The sequence below is a fragment of the Falco rusticolus genome, chromosome 1 (genome assembly GCF_015220075.1).
Source record: "Falco rusticolus isolate bFalRus1 chromosome 1, bFalRus1.pri, whole genome shotgun sequence".
Classification (NCBI taxonomy): domain Eukaryota; kingdom Metazoa; phylum Chordata; class Aves; order Falconiformes; family Falconidae; genus Falco; species Falco rusticolus.
In genome coordinates this window covers 18,937,378-18,949,913 of record NC_051187.1, presented here as the reverse complement: position 1 = coordinate 18,949,913, position 12,536 = coordinate 18,937,378, and the positions used below count along the sequence as shown (strand labels likewise).

The following is a 12,536-nucleotide window of genomic DNA, read 5'->3' as shown; positions in this document are numbered from 1 at the left end:
CGCTGGGCCCGGGGTCAGCGCGGCCCCCCGCGGTGCGAGGCGCTGCACAGGGGGCAGATTCCCGCCGCTGGGGGGCGCTGTGGCGGGAGGTTCACCCGTCCCGGCGGGCGCCGCGCTTCCAGGCAGACGCTCTGGCCCGCCCCTCTCGGCGGTGCGGTCTCGCTGGGCCGCGGCTGACGTTGGACAACAAAGATGGCGGCCGGGAGCAGCAACTACTGGGAAGGCGAGTGGGGCCTGGGGGTGGCGGGGACGGGGCGGCTGAGCGCCGCGGGGCTCTCCTAGGGCACGGTCCGGCCGGGACCGCTGCCGGGGCTCTCTCTGGACTGGCGGTACCCCCGCCGGCCCCTCAGCCATGAGGCGGCGGCTCCCGGCCGAGCCCCGCCGCGGGAGGCCCCGCGCTGAGGGAGGCGCCACCCGGCGCTGGGCCCTCCCGGCCGTGTGGGCCAGGGCCTGTGGGTGGGTGTTCAGCCGTGCCCTCGCCGTCAGCGCGGGTGCTGCCCCGTCTGTGCGGGCCCCTGCTCTCTGGGGGGTTCCCCTCGGTGGGGCGGGGGGTGCCGGCTCTGCTGGGAGGCGACCCCCGAAAACGCGCCCCTCCCAGGCCTGGGGCCCCCGCGCTGGTCTGTGACTTGTCCCCCGCTCTTGGCCGCCCCGTGCAGATCTCAGGAAGCAGGCGAGGCAGCTGGAGAACGAGCTGGACCTCAAACTGGTCTCCTTCAGCAAACTCTGCACCAGCTACAGCAGCACCCGAGACGGAAGGCGCGACAGGTATAGGTACTAGCCCATTTCTTTACGTTTTAAACGCTGCTCCTGGTCCTCGGTTCTTTTTTATCATTTACTTGGTGCTAGTTCCACCTGTGGCTTTTACGCTTAGCCTCTTAAGAGGTTGGTTTCGGCATTTCTTGGTGCTGTGACACTGCTGTTGCTCTTGATGCGATATTGAGTGATACTGGCACATGAGTCAGGTGTGTGGGCTGTGGTGGAGCATATATATCACCAAGGGAAGCAGAATTTAAACTTCAGTCTGTAACTGTGGGGTTAACGTGTGAACCAACGATAGGGCTTTTTAATGTTTGCTACGTTGGCTGATTTTCCAGTTTTTCTTGTGTATTTAACTAGCAGGAGGTTTTCAGGGATTTCAGGATGAGGGGACTTTAGCCTTACGCCTCCCAGGTGGGCTGGTGTGGTATTTGTGATCCCTGTTTTGATATTAAGGGAACTGGAGTGATGAGCAGCTGTGACTGATTCAAGGTTGGACCAGGGGACTAGCCCTTGGCTACCTGTTTCTTCCTGGCTTTCTCCTAAGATGAGTAGTAATGGTAATATAGATATATATATGTATATGAACCAGATAAATACATATATATGTCCGTATATACAAATACTTTTTGTTCACTTTAGACAGATTCACATTTGACTCAAGAATTAATGTGATAAAACTTTTTGAGTCTAGTTTATGGGCTGGAGTTGAGGTCTTCCCTGCAGTTCCACAGCACTAATTATCAACTTCTCTGTCCCTGTGCACAACCTTTAAAAACTGCCATTCTTTCCTTACTAACTGTGGGTGCCAACACTCTGTATCAGCTGTGAGTGTGACTACTGTATGTATGTATGTTAATATTTTTACTTATCTCATTATTGAATCCATTTTGAACGTTTTCCATGAATTTCTGGTTCTGGAAGCCTGGAAACACCTCAAGAATAATCATGTTACCCATGGATCAGAGTCCTAGTCTCTTATTTCTGGCTCTGTGCTGTTACTTGCTATGTAATCTAATTGTTTTAATTATTTTTGCCATTCTATGCAAAAATTACTTCTCTTACTCTACTTATGGTAGATTATGAAAGCAATGAGTAGTCTCTGAAAGGTATTAGTTGTCATACTTCTGCAGGTTGGCATACCCTGTGTTGTGCTTCTGTTGCTTAGATATGACTTTTCACTGTGGTTTTTTTTTAATCTTTAAAGGCATATAGGGAAAGTATACTGTATGAAACTGTAATTGTAATAAATTGTGTGGTTTGTATTGCTCTGTGTGACACTTGACTGCTTTAATAGGTCAGTGGGTTGCCCTGACTCTGTGTTATTAACGTGTAATTATGTAGTTGGTTTAACATGCTAATAGTGCAGTGCTCTGTCCTGCCAATAAATAAATAAATTGAGCGTAAAAGTTTGGGAGAGAAGGGCATTGGTACTAGACACATGCTGGTAGTAGACAAGTTTTTGGTGTCAGGCATGTCTTGGAAGATATGGAGAGGCTATATTTCCGCCATGTGATACTATGTCGTTAGCTCATATAAGAGTTAAAGGCATGTATGATAGGAAAATGTAATTTTTCTGAGTTTAATTCATATCTCTGGGAAACCTGAGTAGTGGAGTTTGCTAACACCTAACACTAGTGTTTCTTATTTCTTGCATTTGTGAAAAGATGATGTGTTTTGCAGTAACTGCTCCTCCTCTTTTTTTTCCTTAGTTCTGACACAACTCCTCTCTTAAATGGATCAAGCCAGGACAGAATGTTTGAGACTATGGCTGTGGAGATTGAACAACTTCTGGGAAAGGTAACTCAAGTTACTGTGGGTTTACTTCAGCATCTAGGTAATACTGCGGTACAAGTTTCTGTGATGAATGTTAGGAAATACTAGTGTGGGTGTTAGGTGAGTGTTTCTGTACATATGCACCTGTCATTAAAGCTGCTCCTTCAAATTATGCGTTGTAACTTTCTTGCAAGAATAAGCTGTTTCATGTTTTTGAGTTGTTTTTTCTTCCTCTAGCTTACTGGAATAAATGACAAAATGGCAGAATACACAAATAGTGCAGGAGTCCCGTCCCTGAATGCTGCGCTGATGCATACGTTACAGCGTCACAGAGACATATTGCAGGTAACAAACACATGTCCTCCTTGCTTTTATTTTGTTGAGTTGTTTGGAATAATTAGTAGCAGTGCTGGTATCACAGCATGTTTTAATGTCTTGCCAGAAGATTTAAATGCCACTGATCCCATCTCACTTTCCTTCTTTTCAGACACCACAATTAGTGAACTTGAGTTGAAAAAATAGCATTTTTTATGTCACACTGGTGACTAGTACCTAACTAAGAACAGTAAAGCGTGCTATCTTATTGTGTAGGTGTGTTTTATATAGCAGAAGGGGAAAGTTACTGTAATAAATTACCTTGTCTGTGTGGTCTGTCACGTAGCAACATGAGAGGGAACATCACGCTTAAGAAAATAACAGTTGTAAAACCATCTAAACTGCTAAAAGTAGTTGAAGGAGATGTGAAGGCCAAAGCTGATAATTAGTGTTATAAATCAACCATGCTTCAAACTGGTGATGCTTTTGTGGCATAGTAATGTTAAAAATGCATGTTTTAGTTGGCTGGTCATGTACAGTTTGATTATCTGTTTTGTGTCTGTGCAATACACAATGTAAAAAGCATAGTGTTTTGTACAGGCCATAGCATTTATATGAAAAAGAATTTTTACAATGGTTTTGGTTCCCAGTTAAATTGGTTTTTGAGAAGTATTAGCTGCCTAAGTGTTTTCAGATGTAAAATTGCAACGTCAACATTAAAAAATAAATTAAGAAGTCTTCATTGTTCAGAAAAGACTTTTTTTTCATCTGGTGTAACTTAAATAAATCCAAGAACATCTTTACCACAGCGAATAAGCAGGTTTTACTAGGGTTTCTGATTCAACCAGTGATGGGAAATTCTAACACAAAATGGTAATTAATCAGAAAGGTGAAAATATATGTGATTGGGGAGGAATTACAATGGATTTCCTTCTGTGACTTTAGCTGTAGCTATCAAAAGTTAGCAACTCCTGTAAAAGCAGTGAGGTTTAAGAATACTTTGCATTAACTTCCAAGCATTTTTGATGTTCATTTCATAAGTTGTTCTGCACTATGTATTAGAGAACAGTTAACATTTTAAAAGGTGGTTGCATCTTACGTGAGTGTATTATGGTGTTAAATTGATCTCAGAATCCTAATTTTGGAATAATTGTGTTATTACAGGATTATACGCACGAATTCCACAAAACCAAAGCGAACTTCTTAGCAATACGAGAAAGGGAGAATCTGTTGGGATCAGTACGAAAAGATATTGAGTAAGTTGTATTGTTTGTTATAGCAATGGGATGGGACTGTCCTCTGAGGGAGGAGGTGGAAACCCACCTGTAGGAGAATACTCAGCACAGCTTATTCATCTGTGCTCAGCATACAGCAAAAAAAGTTACTGCTTGAATTCACAGCTCTTACCGAGATTATGTTTTCTTTTGTCGTTGGGTTTTAGATCATATAAAAGTGGGTCTGGCGTGAATAATAGAAGAACAGAACTATTCCTGAAGGAACACGAACACCTTCGAAAGTAGGTGTCATTTGTTACTTATGTTGGAGGTGCCTAACTTTTCTGGAGGGTGAAACATTCTTAATTTCAAGTATGTGTGAAAGCGTTGTTTGTAGATACATATGTCTGCAATGAATGCCTTGCATAATCTATCCTGTGACAGTGCTGCTACTTACGCAGCTGGGGAAACATTTAGTGCTGCTGACTGTGCAGTACATATAGTAGGTAGTACTCATGGTAGTTTTCAGTGATTTTGACTTTTGGATCTTGCCAACACTAAGTGATATCTGTGTATTGTCTTCAGTGGGCTTTTGCAATTCACTTGTGACTCACACATGGTGCTTGGCATCCTGTCATAAGTAGATGCCTTTATGGTATACTGACTGGGATAAGGGTTAAAAAGCAAAACAGAAAGTCCCACTGGCTTAGCTGTTCTTCCCCTTCTTTTATTCGTCAGTCAGACAGAAGAACCTTTCTTTCCTTTTGTCTTTACTGGGTAAGTGGGAAAGGGGATGGACGAGACTAATCCCAAAATTACCCGTGCACTTAAATATTTGCCAGTTGATCGTAGTTTATTGGCTGAGATAACAAGCAAAATGGAAAGCACTTTCTTCTTATTCCAGTTGCAGAAAGGGCGTTAGATTATGAGTAGCTGCCTTGTGCGTTCCTGGTTCAGCAAAAGCAGCACACTCGGGTAGAAGAGCGCTGGAAGGTTCATGTTTAAATTTTAGGTAGTTACGAAGTAGCACTGATTTTCCTGCCTCTGTGTTGACTGTAGTCATGCTACGCATCAGTCTTGCACAAGAGGGCAGGCTTTCACTTGAAATAAATAAATAAAAAATTTACCTGTGGCTTTTTCAAATGTGCTTTCTTAAAGAGAACTTAAACTTCTATCTAGAACTGCATAAAAAGCTTTTACAGGAAATTAAAACCAAATTTTTTGATTGTGGCTTACCACCACTTCATCCTCAATTTTCTTTGGTATCTTTAAAACTTAGAAATTAATTGATTTAAAGCTTGAATTACAACTTTTGTTAGGTTGAATTTATTAATAAACATACATGATCAGGTAATGTAAAGTTTCTGGGAAAAAACCCTTAATCTTACTGTTATGGAGGTGAATGTTACCTGAAATGTTGTGCTTTGAAGCATCACTGTCAGTTAATCTGAGTAAACCTGATTCTTTCTAGATGTTGTGTTTGGGGTTTGTGGTTTGCTTTGGTTTTTTTGTTGGGGGGTGGTAAATACTTTTATGCATTTGGCATTTTGTTAAAGAAGGCTGCGTTATTTCTGGAGTGGTAAAATATACTTCTAAGAAACTGACATTCCTCTGAGTGCGCTGTTTTGAAAAGCTTGAAACAATGAAAAGAGGAAAACTTAAACCATTTTGTAAACATAATCTGGCAGATACATCTTCAGAATTTGAGCCTAGTGTTTGTTGAGGCATTGATTGCTTTGATCTCTTTAAACATGCTAAACTCTCCAATACGTTTTTAGGTTAAAATTACATGAGAAATACAGTTAAATAAGGCACTCTCAGGAGCAGTTAAATCATCTTCTAGATGATTATTTGAAATTGTGAAGTATTAAAAGAAAAAAAACCCATGACACTGAGAATAAGAAAACAAGAAGTAAGTGTGAGTTGGGAATCTTTAGGAAACAGGGCTAGAACTAATCATGGAATACTACTGCAAGGTAGAGATAACTCTAAGGTGTATGAAGAAATCTGGTGTAGAAGTAGAAGACAACCTTGGCGAGGAATCAAAGCTTGCAAGAAATTGAAAACTTTTGAATTGAGAATCAGTAAGAGATACTGGCAGAGGAAATTATTAAAGAGTTTCAACATATTTGTCTTCAGAGAAAGCAGTTAACGAGCTATTAATGCCAAAAAGCTGTAAAAGCTAGCAAAAGAAATCACCAAGAGCTGGCAGATTACACGAAACATACTCCTAGGATAAGCTGACAAACTTTGTGTGATTTGATGCTGAATATTTGCAGTGGAGTAAACCATGGTGCTAGATTGATGGAACTACGTGATGAATGTATATACCTCGGCACAAAGACACAACAGTAAAAATACCAATGTATTTTTAGCAAAGTTGTGAAACCTGTGAATAGAGCTTGAAAAATGGAGATGGGAACGTAAACTTTGCAAGTGTATTATTATATGCTGCAAAGTAATGAAATTATGGTGCAGGCGTTATATATTTGTATCAAATATTAGAGCGTTCACTTGGTCTTGACCCTTCTTAATTTATGGTATTAAGTACTTTAACCTATTACATATTTATTCCATGATCTGATAATGGAGAGTGTATGAGCTATTACCCCACTACGGAGTACCAGACTTGTCTGTCAGCCTTTTTCTTTGTGCATGACCATGTGGAACAGGATAAGCGGAAACTTGAATTTACTTTTGGCGGCGTTTTCCGTGAATGCTCTTTAAAAAGCCTGCTGGCAGCCCTAGGCAGTATTGTTTATGGTGGTACCTCACTTGGGAGTAAGAAGACTGGAGCCAGAAACCTCTTATCTGGAAGGGACTTTGGAGAGAAGCTGAACCTCTGCCTTTTTCTTTTTCTGTCATATTGTGAATGTCACTTGTTCTGGAAGAAAAACGAAGGAGAATCTGTCTGAATTTTACATGTGAAGGTAATTGTAAAAAAGGAGGGAAAGTAAAAAAATCTGCAAGTACAGAATTTTGATGAATAAAAGGATCCAACTTATATTAAGCACCAAGGGGATTGCAACAGCTGAAGCACTGTGCAAACCCTAGCATTGCCTGTAATACATAAACCTGCTATCCATTAAGCCATGAGGATCGTGCATCCATTTGGATTCACCACACTGGGTGGGGCTGGCTGCTGTGTCAGTGCTGCTGGCACGAGTCTGTTGTGCACTTTCACGTTAGGATCACAGTGCTGCCAGGGCAGCGCTCGGGCTGGGGCATGCGGGGCTCCGCGCTGCTGCACCCCTGTTCTGGGAGGCTTGGAGAAAGCATATTGTGGTGTTCTCTCTTCAGCTGAAAGCTTTGCTGCTGGTTCAATTCATTCTATAAATCAGTTGATTCTGAGCTTTATTGGGAAAGGAGGTTTGTCAAGAAATGTTATTGATTGTGGATAGGAGGCGTAAAGTTTCCAAGTTGCTCAGTTTCTTCCTTAACTTCTATACAGATAATTCAAGGATAGTTTTACCTACCTCTGGAGAGAATTTTTTAATAAAAGTTTTAACACCTGTTAATTAAAATGAGGCTGGAAGACAGGTATTGTCAAATATCAATGCCCTGTTAATATTTTTACCTAATACCTCAGATCTTTTGGCATGTCAGATGCTTAAAGTACCACCAAATCTGGCATGGTCGTGGTTGCAATTGATTTTTGAATGCTTGTTTTCTTGGGTCTGTGCCATTCACTAAAGGTGTTTTTCTCATCTGTTCTGTTCATATGCTTTTGGCTAGGGAGGTAAACAAGTCATCCTTTTTCTTGTAATACTGTTTTGCATCTAAAGAAGACAATTTTGATGAATAGATCTAGCTTAGCATTTTAAAAACTGTTCTGAAAAGTGCTGCCTCAGAGGAAAGAGTCCTGTGAACTTAGTGTTTGCCCTGAGAAATTCTGCAGTTACTGGTGAGTTATAGTCTTTAAGTCAGCAAAGAAGGGACTAATGTGTTTGATTAAATTTGCAATATCGCATCTGTATGCAAGTGAAAATTTCCCTCGTGTTAGTACCTGCATTGTCTGTGAATCACATCATATCAGGTGATACCAATGAATTTGTGTAAAAATTGATGAAAGCTTCCAAGGTTTAGATAGAAATTAGAGATTTTATTTTCTATGATGAATTCCTTGTAAAACTAGTGAAAACTAGACTGCTTAGACCGCTTGTCCTTTTCCAAAAGAAGTGGCTGGTGGTGAAGCAGGTGCTGGTGCAGATACCATTAGCTGTGTTTATCTGGTAAAAACATTTTCAGCTGAAGAGTATCAGGTGTGAGTGATGCAGGTAGACGAGATGAACCTGCTCAAAGTGTTCAGGCTAGCTGAGGGCTTGAAACACCCCTGTGTGCCTTTGTTTAGCATTGGGAACAGGGTAGGGGTACCAGAGTAGGTGGATGAGAAACTTTGAAGGAGGAAAGGAGAGCAAACAAATCAGAGGGATGTGTTCTGGGTGTGGAAGAGAAAAGAAGAGTAAGAGAAGTGAGCAAAAGAAATAACGGGAATCTGCAGCAGTTGTGTAATGGTGCCATTAATAATACATACCTGATTCATGGAAATAATTAGGATAAATTAATGTTTGTGCAGTACTTCATGTATGTGAAGTACTCTGGAGTACTAAGTATTTTTATTACTATTATTATAGCATTTCATTTTTCAGCAGAACTATTTCAAATTTCCTGTTGTTGTTTGGGCAGAAATGGCCACATTCAGTAGAGAATAATCACCGGGAAACTGCTTTCAAACTTTGTTCGTAATACAGTCCAGATCTTAATAGAGGGGGTGACTTATTGACTGTTTTTCCTCTAAATACTGATGTTGCTTACAAATTTTCACTTCAGTACTGATTTACACAGAAAAGTCAGCCTAATGAGATGCAGAGACATCTTGCAGAGTTTTTGATTACAGGTGTGTTGATTTTCTGAGTGAAAAGCTACCAGTTTTCTGCCTTAATTTAATTTCCTTTTCTTTCATTATCCTGGTTCTCTGCATTGCACACTGATTTCCATTCACTGTGCTGTTGGTGCACAGGTTCCTGTGGATTTCAGTGGACCTTCAGTACTGGATTAAAACCAGGGAATTGCTGTTGTCTCCCCATCCATCCGCTCCCTTGCCTCCAGTTGCAGGGGGAGGACAGGCAGATGCCTGAGCAGTAACTGCTCCGGCTGACACATTGTTTGCCACTGCATCTCCTTCATCTTCTCTTGGAAAGAAAGAGACTGTAGAAAAAACAGCTAATTCACCAATTCTTTTTGCCTTCCCAAGGTGGTTGGGGAAACAGCAGGGAGGGAGGAGTGTGATGAGCATCTTCCCTGGGTGCCTGCTGGCTGCCTGCTCTGCAGTCTCAGAACTGCTGAGTTCCACTTTAGTCAGGCCCAGTAAGGTGTTTTTTTTTTTCTTTTTTAATTGCAAAGCTCGCCGGTAAATTAAACTTGGTGGTTGTTTGTGTCAAAGCAGAATGCAGTGTTCTTGTTGCTCCGTTCTCTTAATTTAAATACAGATTTTAACTGAAGCAGCACTTGATAATGAGTAATATTATTTGTTTTGTAGCAGTTATGAAAAAAACCAGATCTGCTCTGAAGGGACAATACATGCTCTCCATGGCCTTCGTTTGGACTGTTTGCCAAGAAGCACCGAGTACGATTTAATTTGGCGACAGAGTTGCTGTGCAGTAGTGATGGAAGGCTGCAGCACTCTGTCTGTTGAAGTGGAAGACACAGTGCAAGGAGAGATTGTGTGATCTAGGTTAAAATGTTTCTCTGCTGGCCATTAATTGCAAGAGCTCTGGCAATGGTGTGTCACTATGTTCCCAAATACTGTTGACTTACTTTCTTCATTTCTGGAGTAAGGAAGTTTGGGAAACTATTGCATTAAAAGTGTGACCTGGTGCCTCAGCTAGCCTGTCAGGATGACTGTGGGAATTACCTTGCTGACTGGCTTACCATTTAAAGTCCGTAACACAGACTTTTTGGGAGCAGCAGCGCATATAAAATGGTTTTCAAAGAAGGGATTTTAACAAAGCAGGATTTTTGGTATCGCAAAAGCTTACTTAAAGATGCACAACAACATGTGCTGTAATCCTGTTTCAAAATATGATTCTATTTTTTCTTTCTGCTCTGTCTCCTATTGCCGTAGAGTTTTCTCAATTGCAGTTATGCATCAGGGAGTCCTTTCTTTAGCCTAACCTCTGCATGGGATTGAACAAATTTTACCTCCAGGCCTGCTGGCAGAACCTCTGTCTCTTGAAGATGCATGGCAGAACGACTCAAAGCCACTTCATAAGTGGCTGCATCAGCTCCCCTTTAACAGTCCCAGACTGAATACAAACATAATCATGTACTTAACTGCAACACCAGACTGAGCACAACTTATCTGTTTTCTCATTTTAATAGTAAATACTGCTCAATGAGGGAGACAGTTCATGTCTTCTGGAAAAAAAGAAGCTTCGCTGCTTGTTATGTGACTAATTATGTGACTGCATGAGCAACTTATTGAAGTAGTTTAATGATAATTTGGGGAGGTTCAAAGCTTGCAGGCAATGAAGAAAGATGCTCTCCTGGGTATTGTTATTATTTATAAATAACTTAATAAAAGAACATGAAAATCATCCAAGCACTTCAGGATTTAAAAGAGGTTCTACCTTTAAAAATAGCTTGAGCTTCATTAGAGTTAAGTCAACTAGTGCTTTTCATCTTCCTGTGCTCTATTTAGGACTTAAAAAACCAAACCTACCCCAAAACACTAAACCAAATGTTATATTCCTCTCACAAGGTTTATTTGCATGCTTTCCTTATAGTTTGGTTTGAAAAATACTGTAATCAGTGATTTCCCTGACATTGATGACCGTTGTGGTATTTTTATACCTCAGTATGTCTAAAATGAATGATATTTGAAGAAAGGCGGGGGGGACAGGGCACACCAAACAAACGAAAAAAAAACAACAAACCCACCACACACATGCACAAAATTTAATCTGGGACTTCCTTTTTAACTTCCAGTACAAAATTGCATTATCCAGGTGACAAAGGATGGGATCACACAGGTGTTAGCGCTAAACCTCAAACTCATTGTTTGCTTTTCATCTGTATAAAATGTGAAGGTTTATGCATGAACTTCAATGTACCCACTGGGAAAGAGGCTACCGAAACTATCCTAGGTCTTTATGGCTCTCTGCAGAAACTGAGGAACAAACCCTCGCAATGTAGTGTGAAAGATTGCTTGAACGTGTCACGGAAGAAGAGTGGCTGGGACTAAAACTCAGCTCTGGTTCTTGGTTCTGGGCTTTACCTCAGGAGCAACACTATGCCCTTGATTTGGGGAGAGGGAGGGATGTAAAACCAGACTTCAGACTTCAGAGCTCTGTGTTTGCTTCTGAAGTTTCTTGCTCGTTTCAGAAATAAACAAGTCAGTGCATGTTTTATTTGTTTTTAGCTTTCCTTTCAACACCATTTCTTAACTAGGACAGCTTCCCAGCCCCCCCACCCCAAGGTCTGTATTGAAATTAGGACTTTGACAAGTACTGAAATCCTTCTTACATGGGTTGGTTTGGAAAAGTAGGTGCATCTTTTGAACAGAATCAACGATTATGGAGTTTGATAGAACTTTTGTGGAATCTGAGAATCACTTACTCTAATGAGGCATGTCTTTTTTTTTTGTCAGTGTGGCTGTGTAGTGTACTTCATTCTTCTTTAAGGTCAGAAGTGCTTGCTCATTATTTGCTATTGGAACCTCCAGTAAAAACAAGCTGTTGAATTTCATTTGGTGTGTATGGATACGTTAAATAGTGATTATTTCCATTTTTCTCAAATGCGGAGTGTACCTGTGGAAAGTTATCACGTTACTGTATAAATATCATTCTTGAGTTTATTTAATTTGAACTTCAGTACTAATGCATCAGAATGAGGTTCTTATCATTCTTGGCTGCTGAATGGTAGGCGATGCAGATATCTTAGTGTGTTGCTTTACCAGTGGTTTGATAAAAAGCATCGACTACCATCTGCTGAGGATAGATACTTTCTATCAAATCTATGATGGGAAGCAGAACTAGATCCAAATTCCCACTAAAGCATGCCTATTTTAGCCTGATAATTCAATTTTGCTTAGAACCTTTCAAGTACCTTAGTTTTGTTGTCAAGTGAAAGATGCAGAGTGCTTTCCTCTCACTTGAGAGGCTTGTTTATATTGAGTATAGTCGCACTTCTGGAAGAATGCATCTTGTTCAGTCTTAGATGAAAAGACAAGCCTAAAAACACAGTGAAATTGGGTCGCAAGAAAAATGTCGAGATCTTCACCTGCTAATGAAGTGCATCCTGAATTTGGATTGCAGCTGGTTTAAATGTGATGTGTGCTTTAAATTTTGAACCACAGGTGTTCATTATGTTGTATAGTTAACTATGCAGTTTTAAGAATCATTTTCTTAAACTTAATAAACAGGCAGGTAGATAGTTGTAACATTAGGTACTTCGACCAAATCCTGGATGAAAGCC

The 12,536-nt window shown here is 40.8% G+C and overlaps 1 protein-coding gene across 3 annotated transcripts in view; it reads left to right on the top strand.

Moving 5' to 3' along the window:
* Window positions 1-141: 141 nt before the first annotated feature.
* The window catches only part of GOSR1 (golgi SNAP receptor complex member 1), a 31,587-nt gene continuing 19,192 nt past the window's right edge, over window positions 142-12,536 (top strand). For 2 of the 3 annotated variants that reach the window (XM_037372959.1, XM_037372941.1), the window contains exons 1-6: window positions 142-223; window positions 657-771; window positions 2,469-2,556; window positions 2,770-2,877; window positions 4,012-4,103; window positions 4,289-4,363. In XM_037372959.1, coding sequence (XP_037228856.1) covers window positions 193-223; window positions 657-771; window positions 2,469-2,556; window positions 2,770-2,877; window positions 4,012-4,103; window positions 4,289-4,363 — 509 coding nt within the window. In that variant the 5' untranslated portion in view covers window positions 142-192. The remainder of the gene's footprint in view (window positions 224-656; window positions 772-2,468; window positions 2,557-2,769; window positions 2,878-4,011; window positions 4,104-4,288; window positions 4,364-12,536) is intronic. The other variant, XM_037372948.1, reaches the window with a different exon arrangement.